This window comes from Myxocyprinus asiaticus, chromosome 2 (genome assembly GCF_019703515.2).
Source record: "Myxocyprinus asiaticus isolate MX2 ecotype Aquarium Trade chromosome 2, UBuf_Myxa_2, whole genome shotgun sequence".
In the NCBI taxonomy this organism is placed as follows: domain Eukaryota; kingdom Metazoa; phylum Chordata; class Actinopteri; order Cypriniformes; family Catostomidae; genus Myxocyprinus; species Myxocyprinus asiaticus.
Window position 1 is genome coordinate 67170355 of NC_059345.1, and position 21743 is coordinate 67192097.

General features: G+C 38.9%; 1 protein-coding gene across 12 annotated transcripts in view; it reads right to left on the reverse strand.

The window, feature by feature from the left end:
• Window positions 1-4584: 4584 nt before the first annotated feature.
• Window positions 4585-21743, reverse strand: part of LOC127454472 (receptor-type tyrosine-protein phosphatase delta-like) — a 590598-nt gene continuing 573439 nt past the window's right edge. For all 12 annotated transcript variants that reach the window (XM_051721784.1, XM_051721752.1, XM_051721766.1 and 9 more), the window contains 6 exons: window positions 18391-18569; window positions 18146-18272; window positions 17356-17481; window positions 11156-11310; window positions 10801-10936; window positions 4585-7434 (listed from right to left, as the gene is read on the reverse strand). In XM_051721784.1, the coding sequence (XP_051577744.1) occupies window positions 7366-7434; window positions 10801-10936; window positions 11156-11310; window positions 17356-17481; window positions 18146-18272; window positions 18391-18569 (792 nt within the window). In that variant the 3' untranslated portion in view covers window positions 4585-7365. The remainder of the gene's footprint in view (window positions 7435-10800; window positions 10937-11155; window positions 11311-17355; window positions 17482-18145; window positions 18273-18390; window positions 18570-21743) is intronic.

Here is a 21743-nt window from a genome sequence, read left to right on the forward strand (position 1 = left end):
TTAAAGGGATAGTTCACACAAAAATGAAAATTCTCTCATCATTTACTCACCCTCATGCCATCCCAGATGTGTATGACTTCCTTTCTTCTACAGAACACAAATTATGATTTTTAGAAGAATATTTCAGCTCTGTAGTTCAGTACAGTGCAAGTGAATGGGTGCCAAAATGTTGATGCTCCAAAAAGCACAAAAAGGCAGCATAAAAGTAATCTATACGACTCCAGTAGTTAAATCCATATCTTCAGAAGTGATTTGATAGGTGTGGGTGAGAAACAGATCAATATTTGTCATTTTTCGCAAAACATTCTACTCCCTGCCCTTGCAGGGGGCATTATGCAGAGAAGACTGTGAAAGTGCTCTGTTTCTCTGTTTCTCATCCACACTTATCACTTCGCTTCTGAAGATATTGATTTAACCACTGGAGTCTTATTGATTACTTTTATGCTGACTTATTTTTATTTTTTTTAGCTTTAAAATGTTGGCACCCATTCACTTGCATTGAAATTCTTCTAAAAAGCTTCATTTGAGTTCAACAGGTCAAAGGAAGTCAAACACATGGGATGGCATGAGAGTGAATAAATGATGAGAGAATTGTAATTTTTGGGTGAACTATCCCTTTAAGGGCTCTTCTCAGGTCTGCATGAATTTGTCAGTAAGAAGAGAGGTTTGGAAACCTTTCTAGTAATTATTACAGTGAAAAAGTGAACACAGTTCCCCCCACAGGGACATTATATATAATGCTGAAACATAAACCAAAGCAAGATCATGTTTTATTAATGCCTACTTTTGCTATTTCATAGTTTTTAAAGTCCTGCATGGATTCTTATTTCAGTGTAGTTACAGTTTTCAGAGTCTAAATAATTTAGATCATTAGTTCTGTACAGCAGTACCGCCGCTCTCTAAACGCAGAGTACACAGCCTGTGTAGGGCACCAACCTCGGTCGCGCAACACTCGCTGTGTCTGAAACCACCCCCTATCCACTATATAGTGCACTTTTTCGGGTGTCTACCATTTTGTAGGAGTGTCTGAATTCTGAGTGAGCCACTCGTTCCCTACTTTTATTCACTCATTCTTACCCACAGTGCACTCTAATTTCGAGTGTACATTCGACATACACTCGACGATGGTTAATTTCCCATAATCCACCACAGGGAAGACGTACGAGCTGGGAGTTTACTGCTTCCTTCACTCCTGCAATGTTTTATTTCATACTGAATGTATTAAATTACTTTTTTTCATTATTTGATTAAAATAACTTAACATATAGAGAGGCAAAACATGCAGATACATTTTAAAATATACTCTTTATTTATATTTATACAGAATTTTGCCATTAAGCTGAAGAATTCTTTATTTACTAAATAATTCACTGAGGTGATATTATTTTAACTCAGGGGACTGCACACAGTGAAAATGATAATTCTGTGGATGATTTAATTATTCGGTTATAACATGTAGGTTATGATAATTTGGTCGGATGAGGGCGCTATGCACCCAAAAACACTACCCATCTTGTATTGGAGATTAATGATACTAAAGTATAACAAATAAATACAATAATGTACATTTGATAAAATGTGTTTACTCTTTATAATAACATGATATTAAAAATGACAAACAGAATGAAAATTTATTGTATTAATATATTATTTAATAAGAATAACAAGTAAGGCCCAAGTATTTTAAAAGTTCATATGTGACGTTGTTTCTGTGACAGCCCCAGAGCTCCGACACTCGGTGTATACGTCAGCTTCCGAATTCACTCACTCATTTTGCTCACTCACTGCTGAGATATAGTGCACTCACTGCCATTCACTATATAGGAAAAAAGTGAACAATTTCGGACACAGCCACTCTCTTCACAATTCGATCGCCTCGCGCCCGTACATCTCGCTCTGCACACACAGAAATGCTGTCTGTTCATGCTTCAGTTGTCAATCACACGTTCAGCAGAGCAAAAGGCATTTACACTTACGTGGGTTTATACAGTTAATCAGCCCGAAGTAGCTGCAATAGTTTCCAGTATCCCCGCGAGGGTGTGGGGTAAATGCGTAAATACTGCTAATGACATGCGGGACATGGGACAAAGAACACTGATAAATTGCTGCACTGATGTACACCTAAAAACTGATGTCACAAGAGCCCATATTTACAGAATCACCCTGAAAATGACCATCACATTACACAGAAAAGCCCACATTATCATTAGAGCCAAAACTTACCTCAGCGTGCTGCCTTAAGTTGGAGCTGCAATTTTAATCTTGAAATATCCGCTTGTCTTGGTGTTAAATGAAGGCATTGCATGACGAAACTATTCTTTTTTCACTGTGCGGAGCGAAGAAAGTGTTTCACTTTGTTTGAAGAGCATAATGCTGCAGCAGTGATGGACTCAGCTTGAGTGACAGTCTGTGACAGCGTGCACAGCTGTGTGAACTTCAGCTGTCATAAAAGTCCCATTCAATAATCTCTCAATAAATTATACATTAATTCAAATTAAACCTAGTAATGTAACGACAGGAACGCCGCCCATTGTAAAAAAGTAAAAGTAAAAATGTTTTTATTAGAAATTTACTTGAGAGTAAAAAGTACCCACTTTTAAACCTACTCTAAAAGTACTTTTTCTTTCCAAAAAGTTACTCAAGTAAATGTAACGGAGCATTACTACCCACCTCTGGAGGCAACGCATGAGAATTATTATTTTTTTGCTAGCTAACAATTAGCATGTGGTACCAACCTTGGCCACCAGGAGCCACTATCTGTAAGCATGAAATCTTATGCTTACAGAGTACAGAATAGTATAATACAATAACAAGAATGTTTTGCAAATAATTAAAAAAAAAGATTTATAATTTTAGACCGTCTTCTAATGCATTAAATCCCACAAATAAATGTATATACCTCAGGTTACATCTGTTTCATATGGTATTTGAAATTTTCAGAGAGAAAAAAAATTCAGAGAGAAAACAAATAAATAATCAGAGAAAAAGAAAAAAGCATAGAAGAAAAAAAAATTCCACAGAGAAAAAAATAAATAAATAATCAGAGAAGAAAAAATTATAAATTCCGGAGAGAAAGAGAAAATATCTAGAAAATAAAAAAGAAATAATCAGAGAAGGAAAAAGAATTCTGGAGAGAAAATAAAATCTTGCACATAGGCTCAGGAAGGCACTAAGACACCTAAAAAAAAAAAAATAATCACCTAGTGGTTCCAAGTAGGTATAGCTGCAGACCGGAGATCTCCAAATGGGAGTGGAATCTCCAAAATAGGGCGGGGTTATTTTAAAAGGGTTTGCGCCACTTCCAAAAGGGGGCATCACTTCCACTCATGGTTATGGTTAGGGAAAGGGTAAGGTTAGGGGCTCCCTATATCTTTAATGGTGATTTGGAGCAGTGCCTGCAGCCATAACATTCTCAGCAGTTCAGGGCTTCTGTAAGATTGGAACAGCTCACATGAGGGTGAGTAATTCATGACTGAATTTCAATAAAGGAGCAGGAAGAGAGAGTTTTAAACACAGAATAGAGGACGGGCCTGTGCATCAGCAGGGGATTGTGGGATTTTGGCACATGGGAGAGGTGAAGTCATTAACCTTCGGTCCAGTTACCGCTGTGTCCTTTACCTTGCTCTTGCTCACACTCCAGTTTTTCTCATAATCTCTCCTCTTTCATCAGCTACTTCTCTCGAACTCAAACTCCTGCCTCCGTCTGGTTTATGTACTCATGCGGCAGACGGATGTCTTTGACCGTTGCATTGTGTCTGCAGTGGGTTTTTTTTTTTCAGAATCTCACATATTCATACAAAATGTACAAAACATGGTGAACGTCAAAACATTACTCCGGGTTAAGCTCAATCGACAGCATTTGTGGCATAATGTTGATTACCAAAACAATGATTTTGACTCGTTCCTCCTTTTCTTTAAAAAAGCACAAATGTGTGTTCCAGTGAGACACTTACAATGGAAGTCAATGGGGTCAATTTTTAGAGGGTTTAAAGGCAGAAATGTGAAGATTATGATTTTATAAAAGCACTTTTGTTAATACTTCTGTTAAAACTTGTGTATTATTTGAGCTGTAAAGTTGTTTAAATCCTCATTTTAGGGTTTACGCATTACATCGTCATGGAGACAAAGTTGTCTATAACTTTCCACAGATGCGGCTAGTAAGTGATTTTATGACAGTAAAATCATGTTAACACACATATTGTTTATGTCTTGTGTCTATACTTTTGAAACAGTGAGTATTTTAATGTTTACAGATTGACCCCACTGACTTAAAAATGTCAAATCTAATATATTAATAACCCATGACATTTCTCTTTTAAAACATGTCAACCCTATTGTGTTCAAACATTGGTTCAGGGTTGAATGTTATGAAGTATAATAACGACCTAATGAAGTACCGATTATTTTAACAGTATTTAGAGTGATATTTTCATGCTTTGTGCCAAGAAAATTCAAATCTGTAAAAAAAACAAAAAACAAGACTGGCCATTCTAATTTTTCCCGTAACAGAGTTGAACTATTAGGCAGATGATTCCTGTTGATTATCAAAGATCAGATGAGGGGGGAAAAAGACGCGTTTGTGCATAACACTTACGTTTTTTAATAGAATTCATTTATAACAAATGGAACTTGTGTCAGCAAAGTACAGAAGGACGGCTTCTCGTACAGACGTGTCTTTTCACCAATGTCATCTAAGTAAGAAAATAAAAAGCACTCCATTCATTCAGAGGAAATTAAATCAAATCAAATGAAAAAACAGTTTACATTTACAACTAATCAGAGGTAATTTTATGATTCTTTTTTTTAACAAGCCATTTTTTCTTTACAATTGAATTGGATTCATTAATTTCAGTCTATGCATTCAGATGTGAGTTACAGGGAGCTGAAAAACACCACGTTTACATTTGCGTTCATTTGCGACACTTTAGCCTTTCAAGCGGCTGAACGGGGGAAGAACCTGCTAAAGACACTCTTCATCAAATGATTCTTTTTTTTCACATTTTCGTAATCTTTTTTTTTTTCTTTTGTATTACTTGGGCAGTCTCTTTTCTGTGTTATTTACATACACACAAAGTCTGAAGGAGATTCGTACAGTCAGGTTCAAGTAAAATCTGTAATGGGGTGCGAAATCAGTAGGGCAGTGCATAGAGATAAAGAGATACAAAGTGCAATTCTTCCTACTTGCCCCCGATGCTGTTTGACTCATGCATATTCAAATTAGATCCAGAACGCAAAGAAAACCGATGCGGAGCAGTTTGACATTGAAGCGCTGGACACTAGGTGGTGCTGTCGGTTACATGTAGCTATGTAACACGATCAGCTTCTTGTTGCTCAACATTGTGACGCATGTGAGAGAATGTAAACATTTAAAAAAGAAAAACATTGTTAAAGTGATATGAGACTGACAATAAAACAATCTATTCGAAGGGGTAAAATAAAGCGTCTGGAATGCACATCCACAAAGCCCACATAAGAGGTTCAAGTTTCAAATATCGGTTAAAATGTTCACTATTGTAGCTAAAAATCTAGAGCTTTGCCAGAAATTTAGAATTATGTCCAAAGAACGTCGTTATTATTTTAACTATATGTATATTGTGACCATTTGTTATGAACTGAAACCGCAGTTTCTCGCATTGAAAATTGAAATTCGGTTTTTGCGTAAATGACGAGAAAATTTCTGTAGCTGAAAAGAAAAATTCCATCAAGTTTTCTGACTTCTACACATGCCATATTGAATAATCAAATGTTATTCCAATCAATGATAAAAAATAAAAAATAAAATAAATGTTTTAACAGTATCAGGCCTTGAACAATTTTATTTAGCTCGTTTCGCTGTTACCATTTGTCGCTTTATTTTATTTGTTATTTTTTATCTAAGCCAGATTAAGGCCACAGAAAATAAAACATGAACGATGGAATTGCGTATTTGCATATATAATTTCATATAATAGAAATTCGTACATGAGGGAAATCAATCGATAAATACTCGTTCATGGCCTACTTAAAATATTACATGAATATTGTACAAAAGAACAGGCATAAATATAAGGCACTCTAAATGCAAAAGAATGAAAACACGCACTGTCAGAACGTGACGTCTTTGTACCGGTGCCTTAACGGATGGAGCACAATGATCTTTGACCCATGAACTCTCCCAGAGTTTGAGAAATCGATAGCGATCGTACCCTCGGCCATAAACGATCTATTTATTGCACAAGAAAAGATGCGTTAAACTCTATTCGTCCATCATTCTGATGTGCATTCCAGTGGAAAACTTCTCTCTACACAAAACCCATCATCATTTCCATGTATTATCCATTTTTATATATATATATATATATCTATATATCCTCACATATTAATAATATTTTGTGAATATACATTTTAACATTATATAAATAAAGACATCATCTCTTTTAAACTTTCTCTGCTCATGGAAGAACTTCGATATCTGCTAACCTTTATACTCTGCGTGTGTGTGTGTGTGTGTGTGTGTGTGTATTTGTTGTTTGTGTTCACACAGGATGGATAAAAAAAAAATGCCACAAATTACTAGCAATAAAAACGAAATAAAGAAGGGCACATAGGCAGGACATCTACGACTTAAAAAAACAATAAACATGGTAAAAAAAAAAAAAAAAAAAAGTATTTGCGCAGTTTTCTCTGCGGATGATTGTTTTTATAAAAAAGGTAAATATGAAACATGGGTCACAATAAACAAAACAATAAATGTGTTATTTGTGTTATTCCTCGTCATTTCAACCAGACCTCTTATCTTAATGATCAGTGTGTCATAATTATTACTTTTAGTTGTGTCTGTTACTTTTGTCTTCTGCACCGATGACGACGATGATGATGACGATGATGATGGTGGTGGTGTTGATGAAGTCTCCTCTCGTTGTCAGTGAAATTTCTCCTGGTTCTGATTGTGGAACATCAACAACAACAACAACAACAACAAAAAAAAAACTCTTTACAATGTGTATTGAGCTCCCCGTCTCACAACATCTGTGTTCGTTCACTCCAGAATGTTCGTTTTCATGAATCCTCGAAGCAAACGATTATTCCACACGATGCTTCAACAGTCTAGATTCACCTGTCTGAAATGATTATTATTACTATTATTTATGTATTTATTTTGCAATCAGATCTGGTTCATTTTTCTTGGTCCACCTGGATAGTTGTCTTTTGCGTTATTGTGGTTTGTAAGTATTTCTAGTTTTACGTTGCACATCCAACAAGTAATCGAGTTGTGGACGAAGAGTTGAAGTTCTTTTCACAAGCAGGTAATTATGGCTCAGAAGAATTAAATGACCTCTGGATGTCCGATGGCCGTTCCATCTCCCTGACGACACACCAACGGTCTTACGTTGCATAGTGGTCGAAGCTCCCGAGATACTCCAACCCGGCTCGGTAACAAAACTGGTACTGATCCTGCAAGAGACAGACAGACAGACAGACAGGTGTGGCAGGTCATTATTTAAGCACATTTGACATAAATTCAAATTTTTTTGTGTGTAAATAAATTACATGGTGCAATCTCAAGCTAAATGAATACACTTCAAATTATGTTGGGGACATTCAGAAAGGGTAACAGGGTTGACAATTTCAAACTTTAATCTGACATTACACTCATGGGACACGTCAAGGTTTTTCTCAGAAAGAAAATTTTATGCTGATATTTCTAATATCCATTTTTTAATTTCCTGCTTCCAAGTCAAAATCATGGTAACAAGGTTGATGTTTTAAGATCGTCTCTACTGACAAAAATAATCAAACATCTGATAAATTGATAAAAAAAGATGAGACTTTAAGATTTCTCTTCTTGAAAGAATGATGATGTCATTATGCCATTTGGGGAAAAGCACAGAAAGTGCTGTGGCACCTATTGTATATGTTAGTATTATTATTATTAATGCTTTGTGCTGTCAAAGTGAAAATTGGTATGCTTCATCAGGGCCATGATCTGAGGGTACATGTAAAGTTTGGAGAGAGTGCCACCTATGGGTCAAGAAATGTGGAAAATGGCTATTTTTGCCTGTAACTTTTGAAATGTATGTCCTAAAATCTAGTTTCTATGGAATCCTTAGGCCATCAGGATTGCAACGATACCAATTTTTCCCATATCGGCCATACTGCCTCTATGAAATAAATGGTATGCTTTATCGACATCATGTCCTGAGGATACCTGAGCAGTTTGGAGACAGAGCCACTTATAGATCAAAAGATAACCCACACTTGTGTGCTGACTCTAAACTCGGGATGTCTCTTTGCCATAGTTGAGTTATGTCAACTGAGTGGTACAGTGTTTAAAGCATCGGATTAAGTCTGGTAAAAAGTCCTGGTTTTAACATTTTTAATTTTGTTTACCACTGCATAATTCCAGCTTCAATTTAAAACTTCTTAGCTGTAACAATATTTTCTCAGCAAACGTTATGAACTCTCAACTTAGAATGTCTCTTTGGCATCAGGCAGACTTGTCGATTGTGTGGCATAGAGGTTAGTGCTCTGGTCTACAATCCAAAGAATGTGAGTTTGACTCCACCAAAGGATGGTTTTCAAAATTGTACTTTAGTTGACCTTTGAGTCTTCATGTTTTGCTTACTATAATGTAAGCCTTACTTCACTGTGTAATTCCTGCTTCAATTCAAACCACATTGATATACCAAAAACATTTTCTCAGCAACAATTTTGTACTCTAAATTTAGAATGCCAATACGAAGCTGACCGTGGTGAACACTGTGCTTAGGTGTGCTAATTCACAGATTGGTATGTCCCTTTTGGCGGCTGTTCACCTTGTGGCAGGGTGGTGCAGTGAATTGTGTGTTGAACTGTGGAACAAATGGATACATATACATGTGAAGTAGCGAGGGGTTACTTTCTATGTCATAAACATAAAATGTGTCATGCTAACTATGGTGCGATGCTTGCAGTTTTGGTGCTTGGCCCCATAATTGCTGCTTGCAGCTATATTTATTATTATTATTATTATATGGAATAATGACATTAAAAAGGGGAAAATTTTATGCTAGCAAGGTAGATGCATAACACGTGGAAGCAACTTTATGTCCTTTTAATAATATATATTAAATAAAAAGAAATAGAGAGAATAAATATAAAATGCATGTAATTTAATTAACATACTGTATACCTTGTTTTCATCAAAATAATTTGTATATATTTTTATATATAAAATATTTTTAGATTTTTAGATATTAAAATATTAAAATATATATTTGCATTATATATATTATACATTTTACATTTAATATATTTGAATAGTATATTTACTAAGTAAATTTAGTATATTAGAAGTATATAATTTTGAATTTTAATATTTATAATGAATTCTGATTTCATGTTGACTTTAAGTTGCTTCAAAACAAAGCAGCATGAAAAACAGATTTCTTTTTCACATTCCTCCACATATTCAAAGAATCAAGGGATTGTTTTGTAAAAGCGCATCAGTGACGTCTCGTCACATCTTCTGAACAGGTTTTATGGATTTCTCAGAGAATTCATGGATTCGTGCTCCTCATCTCCATAGCAACACACAAACCAGCATTCTGCGACTTGAAAGGCTGCGTGTACGTCAAACGTCACTGCTTTTGTGTCGCTCATCTCACAAGCACTCTGAGGTGAGAAGGCGTGATTGTATTCTGCAGAGCATAAGGCTCAAGCCTCATCACCTCACTGTCTGCATTGATCGCAGAAAATAATTTCCCCCCAGTGAGGCACGCGAACGGGCCGTTCTGCGGATTAGCCATGAAATTGCTTATCTGAACCAATTTGGATGGCTAGCCTGACGGGTTTGTCGTTATAAATGAGAATGAACGTTAGCGGGCCATACAAAGCCAAGCATCCGGCGCATTCATTTATCGTCAGTGGCACAAATGCAAAGCAAGCATGTTTATTCATTAAAGAACTGCTACATTATTCACTATCATAGAGGACATCTCAAAATAATGAAAGGTGTATTCTCGCTTAATCAAATCATCAAACCAACCCAAACAGTATTAGCTGGCACTTTCCATAAACAGGGCAAAAAATTAAGTACTTTTTTGAGATGATAAGTCAAATGTGCTTAACCTTCAGAACATTAATTGATAATTTATATAAGGTTTGTAATTTTTTCAACCCTGATACCGAAGCTTGGAACAAAATGTTATTAATAAACTTTTAGTTTCCCATTAATGTTTTCATATTTCATAATTTTTCTTACAATAACTTATGTTACAGGGTTGAATGGTTGAGCTTGCCAAAAGCAGTCAACACAAAAATTTTTGTGAAAATTGGTTATTTATTTTTGGTTTACTTGTCGCCCTGCCATTACTTCTTGTCATAATTTTATGGAAAAATCATGCTGTAACAGGGTTGCATGCAATTATAACATTTTTGCTAGTAAATAATGAACTAGTTTTGATTATAGTTTTCCAATGAATTCTACTGAATTTGTAAAATTATGATACATATCTAGAAGTTCTTACAAGAAAAAATACATGTTTTGCCTCCAATACTGATTATGACATAAACATGGCCGGGTCTAAGGGAGGGCCAGTGGGGGACATTGCCCCCTAGGTTTATCTTGTGCCTCCCCAAAACTTCTGACACCCCCCTCCCAGTCTAAAGAAGAGACAACCATTTGCCCACCCTAAAAATCGCATCTCAGTACCGGCCCTGATCCCAAAATGTACCGTATTTGTGCAAAGAGGCAGCAATAATTTGTTGCATTATGTTTTTTAAACAGTACTTTTTGTTGCGGTACCGTGACTGTGTTTTGAGTGTGATACCGTTACATACTTCGGTCTGAACCATGGCTGGCCGCTGTGTCCGTAACATCTTGACTGTCTGGAAGATGTCCACCACACCTTCATACCTCATCCTCTCCAGAACGATACTCAGGGTGATGAAGACTCCGGTCCGGCCCACACCAGCACTGCCGAGACAAATCCAAGATATTTGGTTTGAGACGCCAAATGAACTTCATCAACACACAATCCGTTTTGCTTTCTAAGTTATGTCCACGAAATAGTGGTTTCTTATTCTTGTGTAACTAATGTTGTGTTCAAGGACTGTCAAATCATCATTGATTCTTTAGATTGTGCTTAAGTTACAGTGCAGCTCTATTTTATTTTGGATTACTTTTTATTCTTACCTGCAGTGGACCGAGATGGGTCCGTCCTGACCAAATTGCTCTTTTGTTTTGTGCACTTGGCCGATGAAGTCGATGAAGCCCTCCCCTGATTTTGGCACTCCCTGTTCCGGCCAATCTGTGAACTGAAACTGCCTGACGGTTCGCGATTGTCCGTCCTGAAACCAGAGAAAACACAAACAAACACGGTTCATGAATAACTTACAGTCACATTTATGCTTATCATGGCAAATGTTTATTATTGTTTATTTATTTACTTATTTGTTGGCTTTTTGCATTGTTTTAGACAGAAAAATATAGAATTGACTTGAGAGAGGTGGGAGACAGAGGGGGGATGGGATCAGGACCTAACCCTACTCCTAGATTTGAACCCAGGTCCTCGTTAGCATAATAATTTAAAAAAGTCATGAGCACTGACTATGTTCATGGCTGATGTTACTGTACATGACATCATTAACTAGGACCCAAAGTCAAGGAAACAACACAATATTATAGCAAAAATCAAACTTAAAAATTAAGAAATTATTTTCTTGCCTTGTATTCCAGGAAAAATATATAAACATAAATTAACTTGAAAAGCGAAATTAAGTGACACTATAGTTATGATTTTTTTTTATCTTACCAAATTAGCTCAATTATTTTAAAGCTTAAAAACGCACAAAATTTTGAAGGTTAAAAAAAATGCCAAGGGGGTGAGAAAAATAAACTTAATACGCCATTTATATATATATATATTTAATAAGTAAATGCATCTAATTTTTTATGTTATTTTTATTTTTTTATTTGCAGTGTACTGAACTCACTCCCTGCAAAATAAATGCATAATTAAATATCTATTATACACCATTCCAGTCAAATTTTACCAGTACTATTTTCCACATTTTGGAGTATTAAAAAAAAGAAGTGACCAAAAAAACAAAAACAAAATACTTATATTTGTAACCACCCTTCACTATTCACTCCAACTAAACCTTAAAAAAAAAAAAAGAATAAATAAATAAAAATGTAGTTTTTGAAAAAAATAAACTACATTTTTAAAGAAAATGTTTAAAGAATTTTTAAAAGAAATTCATACCAAGGCACACTTTATACTAATTTCCAGCACTGAAGCCATAAAACATGTCCTTAAAACATGATATTTCCATGGTAATTTTTAGCACTTGTTTGTTAATATGATGTGAGGAGCTCAGACATCTGTGTGTCATTTCATTCATGTTCTATAAACCACATACTACAGTAAGTAGAGCTATATTTATTTACGGGGTTGGGGGGGTAACGGAATACATGTAACAGCGTTACATATTTAAAATACAAAATATGAGTAACTGTATCCACTACAGTTACAATTGAAATTGTTGGTAATCAGAATAGTTACTTTCTAAAATAATTTTGATTACTGAAGAGATTACTTTGCATTCCTTGTCATTTGTTTCATTTTGTATTCTAGTCAATGAAGCGATCTGAGGAGTGTTTGAACAGCGGCAAAAGTGAAACACTTTCTTAAGAGGTGTTACATTCATACGAGCAGAAAGAGGACACTCTCATACTGTTATGAGTGAAAATGTGGATCTGACGCTATTGAGGATCTCATACAAATAAAAGATTGTCTGCCTCATTCTATGAACAGAATCCACAACTGATCAGAAAAAGATGTTGTTGTGTACACACTGTGGGGTTTTGCAGTAAGTTTGGAGCATCAGAAATAGTTGCAAATGTGTACATTAGCATTATGTCAAGGTAAAATATTATTTCTAGCCATTAGATGCTCTTGTTACCGGTCGCGATTATACTTTATAATGACTCCTATCAAGAACATCCACGTTAGATCTTTGTTTTTTCCTCTTGTAAGATCTTTGATATTAATGCAAAGATGTACTGCAAAAATATTACTCTTAATCCTGTAAAAAAATATCTAAATCCTTAAAATAAATGTACTTGAGAAGCTAGACTACATAAGATGTTTAGGCTTTCTTCAGAGCATGAAGTTTTACACACAAGTGTATTTTGTTTTACTGTACTGACAGATTTTTTTGACTGACTGACTGACTGACAGACTGACTGACTGACTGACTGACTGACTGACTGACTGACTGACTGACAGACTGACTGACTGAGCTTTATGTCTTTGTGTGCTGACAGACTGAGCTTTATGTCTTTGTGTGCTGACAGACTGACTGAATGACAGACTGACTGACTGACTGACTGACTGACTGAGCTTTATGTCTTTGTGTGCTGACAGACTGACTGACTGACTGACAGACTGACTGACTGACAGACTGAGCTTTATGTCTTTGTGTGCTGACAGACTGACTGACTGACTGACAGACTGACTGACAGACTGAATGACTAACAGACTGACTGACTGACAGACTGACTGACTGAGCTTTATGTCTTTGTGTGCTGACAGACTGACTGACTGACTGACTGACAGAATGACTGACCGACTGACTGACTGACAGACTGACTGACAGACTGACAGCTTTATTTCTTTGTGTGCTGACAGACTGACTGACTGACCGACTGACTGACTGACAGACTGACTGACAGACTGACTGACTGAGCTTTATGTCTTTGTGTGCTGACAGACTGACTGACAGACTGACTGACAGACTGAGCTTTATGTCTTTGTATGCTGACAGACTGACTGACTGACTGACTGAATGAGCTTTATGTCTTTGTGTGCTGACAGACTGACTGACTGACTGACAGACTGACTGGCTGACAGACTGACTGACTGAGCTTTATGTCTTTGTGTGCTGACAGACTGACTGACTGACTGACTGAATGACTAACAGACTGACTGACAGACTGACTGACAGGCTGAGCTTTATGTCTTTGTGTGCTGACAGACTGACTGATGGACAGACTGACTGACTGACTGACTGACTGACTGACTGACAGACAGACTGATTGAGTGACTGACTGACAGAAAGACTGACTGAATGACAGACTGATTGAATGACAGACTGACTGACTGAGCTTTATGTCTTTGTGTGCTAACAGACTGACTGACTGATAGAGCTTTATGTTTTTGTGTGCTGACAGACTGACTGACAGACTGACTGACTGACAGACAGACTGATTGAGTGACTGACTGACTGACTGAGCTTTATGTCTTTGTGTGCTAACGGACTGACTGACTGACTGGCTGAATGACTGACTGACTGAATGACTGACTGACAGACTGAATGACTGACAGACTGACTGACTGACAGACCGACTGACTGACTGACTGAGCTTTATGTCTTTGTGTGCTGACAGACTGACTGACTGACTGACTGAGCTTTATGTTTTTGTGTGCTGACAGACTGACTGACAGACTGACTGACCGAGCTTTGTCTGTGTGCTGAATGACTGACAGACAGACAGACTGACTGACTGACTGACTGACTGACAGACTGACTGAATGAGCTTTATGTCTTTGTGTGCTGACTGACTGACTGACTGACTGACTGACTGACTGACTGACTGACTGACAGACTGACTGACTGAGCTTTATGTCTTTGTGTGCTGACAGACTGACTGACAGACTGACTGACTGACTGGCTGAATGACTGACTGACTGAATGACTGACTGACAGACTGAATGACTGACAGACTGACTGACTGACAGACCGACTGACTGACTGACTGAGCTTTATGTCTTTGTGTGCTGACAGACTGACTGACTGACTGACTGACAGACTGACTGAGCTTTATGTTTTTGTGTGCTGACAGACTGACTGACAGACTGACTGACAGAGCTTTGTCTGTGTGCTGAATGACTGACAGACAGACTGACTGACTGACTGACAGACTGACTGACAAAGCTTTATGTCTTTTTGTGCTGACAGACTGACTGACTGACTGACTGACAGACTGATTGACTGAGCTTTATGTCTTTGTGTGCTGACAGACTGACTAACTGACAGACTGACTGACAGACTGAATGACTAACAGACTGACTGACTGACAGACTGACTGACTGAGCTTTATGTCTTTGTGTGCTGACAGACTGACTGACTGACCGACTGACTGACATACTGACTGACTGAGCTTTATGTCTTTGTGTGCTGACAGACTGACTGACAGACTGATCAGACAGACTGACGATCATCTGTCTCTGTACGACAGACAGACAGACACTGACACAGACGACGGACAGACTAGACACTGACAGACTTCAGACAGACTGACTAATACAGACTGCAGACAGACTGACAGACTGACTGACTAGACAGACTGACTTGACAGACTGCAGCTCTATGTCTTTGTGCTAGACAGACAGACAGACATGACAGACTGACAGACTGACTGACTCAGACTCTGACAGACAGACTGACAGACTGACTGACAGACTGACTGACAGACTGAGCTTTATGTCTTTGTATGCTGACAGTTTGACTGACTGACTGACTGACTTAGCTTTATGTCTTTGTGTGCTGACAGACTGACTGACTGTCTGACAGACTGACTGACTGACAGACTGACTGACTGAGCTTTATGTCTTTGTGTGCTGACAGACTGACTGACTGACTGACAGACTGACTGACAGACTGAATGACTAACAGACTGACTGACTGACAGACTGACTGAGCTTTATGTCTTTGTGTGCTGACAGACTGACTGACTGACTGACTGACTGACAGACTGACAGCTTTATGTCTTTGTGTGCTGACAGACTGACTGACTGACCGACTGACTGACAGACTGACTGACAGACTGAGCTTTATGTCTTTGTGTGCTGACAGACTGACTGACTGACTGACAGACTGACTGACTGAGCTTTATGTCTTTGTGTGCTGACAGACTGACTGACCGATAGAGCTTTATGTCTTTGTGTGCTGACAGACTGACTGACAGACTGACTGAATGACTGACTGACTGAATGACTGTCTGACAGACTGAATGACTGACAGACTGACTGACTGACAGACCGACTGACTGACTGACTGAGCTTTATGTCTTTGTGTGCTGGCTGACAGACTGACTGACTGACTGACAGACTGACTGAGCTTTATGTTTTTGTGTGCTGACAGACTGACTGACAGACTGACTGACAGAGCTTTGTCTTTGTGTGCTGAATGACTGACAGACAGACTGACTGACTGACTGACTGACTGACTGACTGAGCTTTATGTCTTTGTGTGCTGACAGACTGACTGACTGACTGACAGACTGACTGACTGACAGACTGACTGACAGAGCTTTGCCTTTGTGTGCTGACAGACTGACAGACTGACTGACTGACAGACTGACTGACAGAGCTTTGTCTTTGTGTGCTGAATGACTGACAGACAGACAGACTGACTGACTGACTGACTGACTGACTGACAGACTGACTGACTGACTGACTGACTGACTGAGCTTTATGTCTTTGTGTGCTGACAGACTGACTGACTGATAGAGCTTTATGTCTTTGTGTGCTGACAGACTGACTGACTGACTGACTGACAGAGCTTTATGTTTTTGTGTGCTGACAGACTGACTGAATGACTGACTGACTGAATGACTGTCTGACAGACTGAATGACTGACTGACTGACAGACCGACTGACTGACTGACTGAGCTTTATGTCTTTGTGTGCTGGCTGACAGACTGACTGACTGACTGACTGACTGAGCTTTATGTTTTTGTGTGCTGACAGACTGACTGACTGACTGACTGACAGAGCTTTATGTTTTTGTGTGCTGACAGACTGACTGAATGACTGACTGACTGAATGACTGTCTGACAGACTGAATGACTGACTGACTGACAGACCGACTGACTGACTGACTGAGCTTTATGTCTTTGTGTGCTGGCTGACAGACTGACTGACTGACTGACTGACTGAGCTTTATGTTTTTGTGTGCTGACAGACTGACTGAATGACTGACTGACTGAATGACTGTCTGACAGACTGACTGACTGACTGACTGACTGACTGACTGAGCTTTATGTCTTTGTGTGCTGACAGACTGACTGACAGACTGACTGACTGACAGACTGACTGACTGAGTTTTATGTCTTTGTGTGCTGACAGACTAAATTCTTCTTCAGAAAATAACATGATTCAAAGGGAAAACAAGTTTTCTTACTCCATTGGTTTAAACCCCACTTAATATTTTAGTAAATTGTTCTTGTTTTAAGAATGTTTTTGATCATTTTTACCAGAAAATAAGACAAAAATATTCAATAAGAAAATGCTTTTTGCAGCACACATGTACTTAAGCGTGTCTTACCCTGGCATCCGTCACTTTAAATTCTCTCAGGATGTATTGGGGCATGTTGTATTCTGCCATTGGATCCACCACAAAGTACTGATACCGCGCCGAACGTTCCGCGGGCCAATACTGATGACATTTTTCCTGACAGACAGACACAAAGAGAATTTAATCAGTCCCGAGAACAAATTACAATGTCAGTGCATACTTGTGTAGAGTATGCTTCTGGCTTCATAAGTGCAAACAATAATTTTTATTACACAGCGCTCTGGAATGCACAATTCTGATTGGTCAGTGGCGCCATCTAGAGGTCTGATATTATTGCGTAACAACTGTACATCTGGGGATGAAGACATATCAGACCGTTCACCCGGGTATTGCCAGTCATCTTTCTTACTTCTCGTATCACTGTGCGATCTCTACAAGTAAGCTCATAAAATTATTTCAACTCAAATCAATGTTTCATGTCCATTTATTGATTTTTTTGGCAAGTAGTCTGGTAATAAGCTGGATAATGAGGAGTCAGATGATCATTTTCACAAAATAAACCCCAACAGAACTCTGATGCAAACCGAAGGTGAAATTCAGCTGTTCAGCGATTTCTTTCTTCTCACAGAATTACATAATTTAAACTTAATGTCCATTTACTTATTTATTTATTTGGTTAGTAGCTGTGTAATAAGTGGGATAATGTACAGTCAGCAGGATGTTATCGTAAATTACAACCGGCTGATTACTTGTAACACCGTAAATTTGATTAGGATTAGCAAAGAAGGAATGATACAAGCACAATTTAAAGCACACTCACTCTTCCCATCTCTCGGAGTTTGGTTAGCATCACTACGATGGTGGAGTTGTGTTCCCAAAGCATTCGCCAGAAATCTTCTGTGGTTTCGGCTAAAGGACCCTGCGTAGCGATATACGCTTTCTGTTGCCTGCGGATACACAGAAAGGATAAACATTGTTATTTTGAGTGAAAAATAACAGCTATCCATTTTGTGTTTTAAGTGAAACAATATTTTTGTGAATCAAATGTAAATGTAAATTGCTCACCTGTATCCGTCGATAAAGCTACCGTTGATGTAATCGGAGCCTTCGACTCCTCTGATTGGCTGCAGGCAGACTCGCGTGGACTCGTATGGCATGATATTAACTAATCGGTTTTTGAATTTGTTGCAGGGCAGATTTGCACTGATGAACCGTGATGTGTGAGCTTTTGTGTTTGCTAACCGCTGCAAGACAACAAAAAACACATACAACAAATTATTAACACAACAACTAAAAGTTTACATTTCTTAGTGGCACTTGCATGTGCAAAAGCCACCATCTTGACCATCATGGTGTTGTGGATGGTTGCCAGGGCATTGATATGTAGTTGCTAAGATGCTCTGAGTGGCTTTCCACACTGCTGTGCAGTTACTAGGGTGTGCTGTGTAGTTGCTAGGGCATTGTTAGGTGGTTGCTAGAGTGTTCTAAGTGTTTAGTGAATTATATTGTTGTTAAGGTTTTGCTATACAGTTGCAACGTAGTTGCTAGGGTATTGCTATGTGGTTGCTAGGGAGTTCTGAGTGTTTTTAGAATGCTGCTATTTGGTTGCTAGTGTGTTCTGAATGGTTGCTAGGGAGTTCTGAGTGATTTTATCATGTTGCTATGTGGTTGCTAGGGTGCTCTAAATGGCTGCAATGGCATTCTGGGTGGTTGCTTGGGTATTGCTATGTGGTTGCTTGGGAGTTCTGAGTGATATAAGCATGTTGCTATGTGGTTGCTAGGGTGTTTTGAATGGTTGCTAGGGAATTCTGAGTGGTTGCTAGGGCATTGCTTTGCAGTTGCTAAGGTTTTCTGAGTGTTTATTAACATGATGCTGTGCAGTTTTATGTGATTGCTGGGGCATTAATATGTGGTTGCTAGGGCATAGCTATGTGGTTACTAGGGCATTCAGAGTGTTTTAAGGGTGCTTTCACACTTGGTTCGATTGCTTGGACCAAACCCGAGTTTGTTTCCTCCCCCTCCCACTGCCCATGCTGGTCTGTATTCACATCATATTATTTGGGTCCGAACCATGGTCTGATTACATCATCAGCTTGAGTACAAGCAGCAGCTGTTTACCAGTGTAATTAGGTAACAACTCGAGAAGACTTCACTGTGTTAAATGAAGTATTAAAGTTTGTCTCTTTGGATTTGCCATGAAAACTTTACATGCACAGAACAACACTGTATTTGTCTCCCAGAGATGCATTGAATGTGCAATTGTGTGATGAATGTTAGCGTTTGTCTGCCGCGAGCCCGCGGCTACATTGCAAGAGATGTGAAGAATGTGAGCTGCTCTCTGAAGGCGGTGTATTTGGACACATGCAGGAATGAGAAATGCATTATACCATAATAATTGCGATGGGGAGCCTGCAAAGACGCAAATTATACGTCATCACAAGCGGTTCACTTCTATGATTTGGTACGGTTGTGTTCATATCAGCAGCCAACCATACTGGAGTTCACATGAACCATACCCCAGACCACCTTTTCAAGCGGACCCGGGTGCGGTTCGCGGGTGCATATCCGAGTTTGGAAAACAGCGTTCACATTATCCAAACGAACAGAACTTTGATGTCATTCGATCCCGGGTGCGCACCAAAAGTGCTAGTGTGAAAGCACCCTAAGTGTGTTTCTATGCGATGGCTCGGGTGTTCTGGGTGGTTACTAGCCCATTGCTTTGCGGTTGCTAAGGTTTTCTGAGTGGTTTTTAGCATGTTGCTATGCAGTTGCTAAAGATTTCTGTGGTTGCTATAGCATTGCTATGTGGTAGTGTGTTCTGAGTGGTTGGGTGGCTAGGGCATTGCTGAGTGATTGCTAGGGTATCGCTATGGTGCTGCTTGGGTGTTGCTAAGGTGTTCCAAGTGTTTTAATGTGTTGCTATGCGATCACTAGCGTGTTCTGAATGGTTGCTAGGGCACTGCTAAATGGTTGCTAAGGCAGTGTTTCACAACCTTTTTTCTGCCATGGAACACCTCTATCCCACATAACCATCGTCAATAGTTTTCCTTTTCAAGAACTTATCCATGTTTTCTGTCCATCTTAGTAGCGTGTTTACTCGTAAAGTTTGAAATTCGGCTATGCAAAAAATGCAAGTCACGTAGGCATGCTATGCGTGCATCTTATCATGTGGCTTGTTGAGTGTGTTACCGCAGAGACCTAGCGCGTGTGGAGGCTCACGCTATTCTCTGCGGCATCGAAGCACAACTCACCACAGGCCCCACCGAGAGCGAGAACCACATAATAGCGACCACAAAGAGGTTATCCCAGTGTGACTCTACCCACCCTAGCAACCGGGCCAATTGGTTGCTAAGGAAGCTTGACTGGAGTCACTCAGCACGCCCTGGATTCGGACTTGTGACTCCAGGTGTGGTAATCAGTGTCTTTACTTGCTGAGCTACCCAGGCCCCCCGGTGTTCCAAGTGTATTAATGTGTTGCTGTGCAGTTGCTAGGTGGTTTCTAGGGCATCGCTATGCAGTTACTAGTGTGTTCTGAATGGTTGCTAGGGCATTGCTGAGTGGTTGCTAGTGTATCGCTATGGTGTTGCTAAGGTGTTCCAAGTGTTTTAATGTGTTGCTATGCAATTGCTAGGATGTTCTAGGTGGTTTCTAGGGCATTGCTATGCAGTTGCTAAGGAGTTCTGAGTGTTTTTAGCATGTTGCTATGCAGTTGCTAAGATTTTCTGAGTAGTTTGTAGCATGTTGCTATGTGATTGCTGGAATAGCTCTATACACATTAACAGATGTACTAAGAATGCAGCGGCTGTTAAGTGACACTGTTCACCCCATCACGTGATTGGTCAAGAATACAACTGATGAAAACATGAACTTATTGTAGAACTCGAAGAACACATTGAGCACGTAAGCTTGCATGAGAAAGGGGCCGGGGGTCTCTGGGTTCCTGCAGCACAAACCACAGGCCCCACACTGTCTCTGAGACGGGCCAGACAGATGCAGCCAAGCCCCACAAACGGGGTCGAATCCGGGACTTAAGCTCTGGTTGGTGAACTATCACGATGTGGTGTGATATTTAATCACCAACTTACTCTGTGTAAATTGATTTCTGTTTGACAAACTGCAGGCAATGTAAAATGCAATGAGGTTGAATAACAGAAAAGAGACGTGCAGCTTCCTGTGGCAAAGCCAGTGGTTTTCACAGTCATTTCAGGAGGGAGAAGCCACAACTTGTGGTCAGAAATTTGAAAAATATGTGACATGCTCATCTCAACTTTAATTTAAAAAGTTTTTGTTCGAGAATGTCGTAATTAGTGGCAGTTTTAACAACCTCTTCTTTAGTTACTGTAATTTCTGTTACTAAAATGTGTTTTTGGTGATTATTTTTTTTTGTTATTGTCTTTTTACGAAAATTTCCTTTAAAT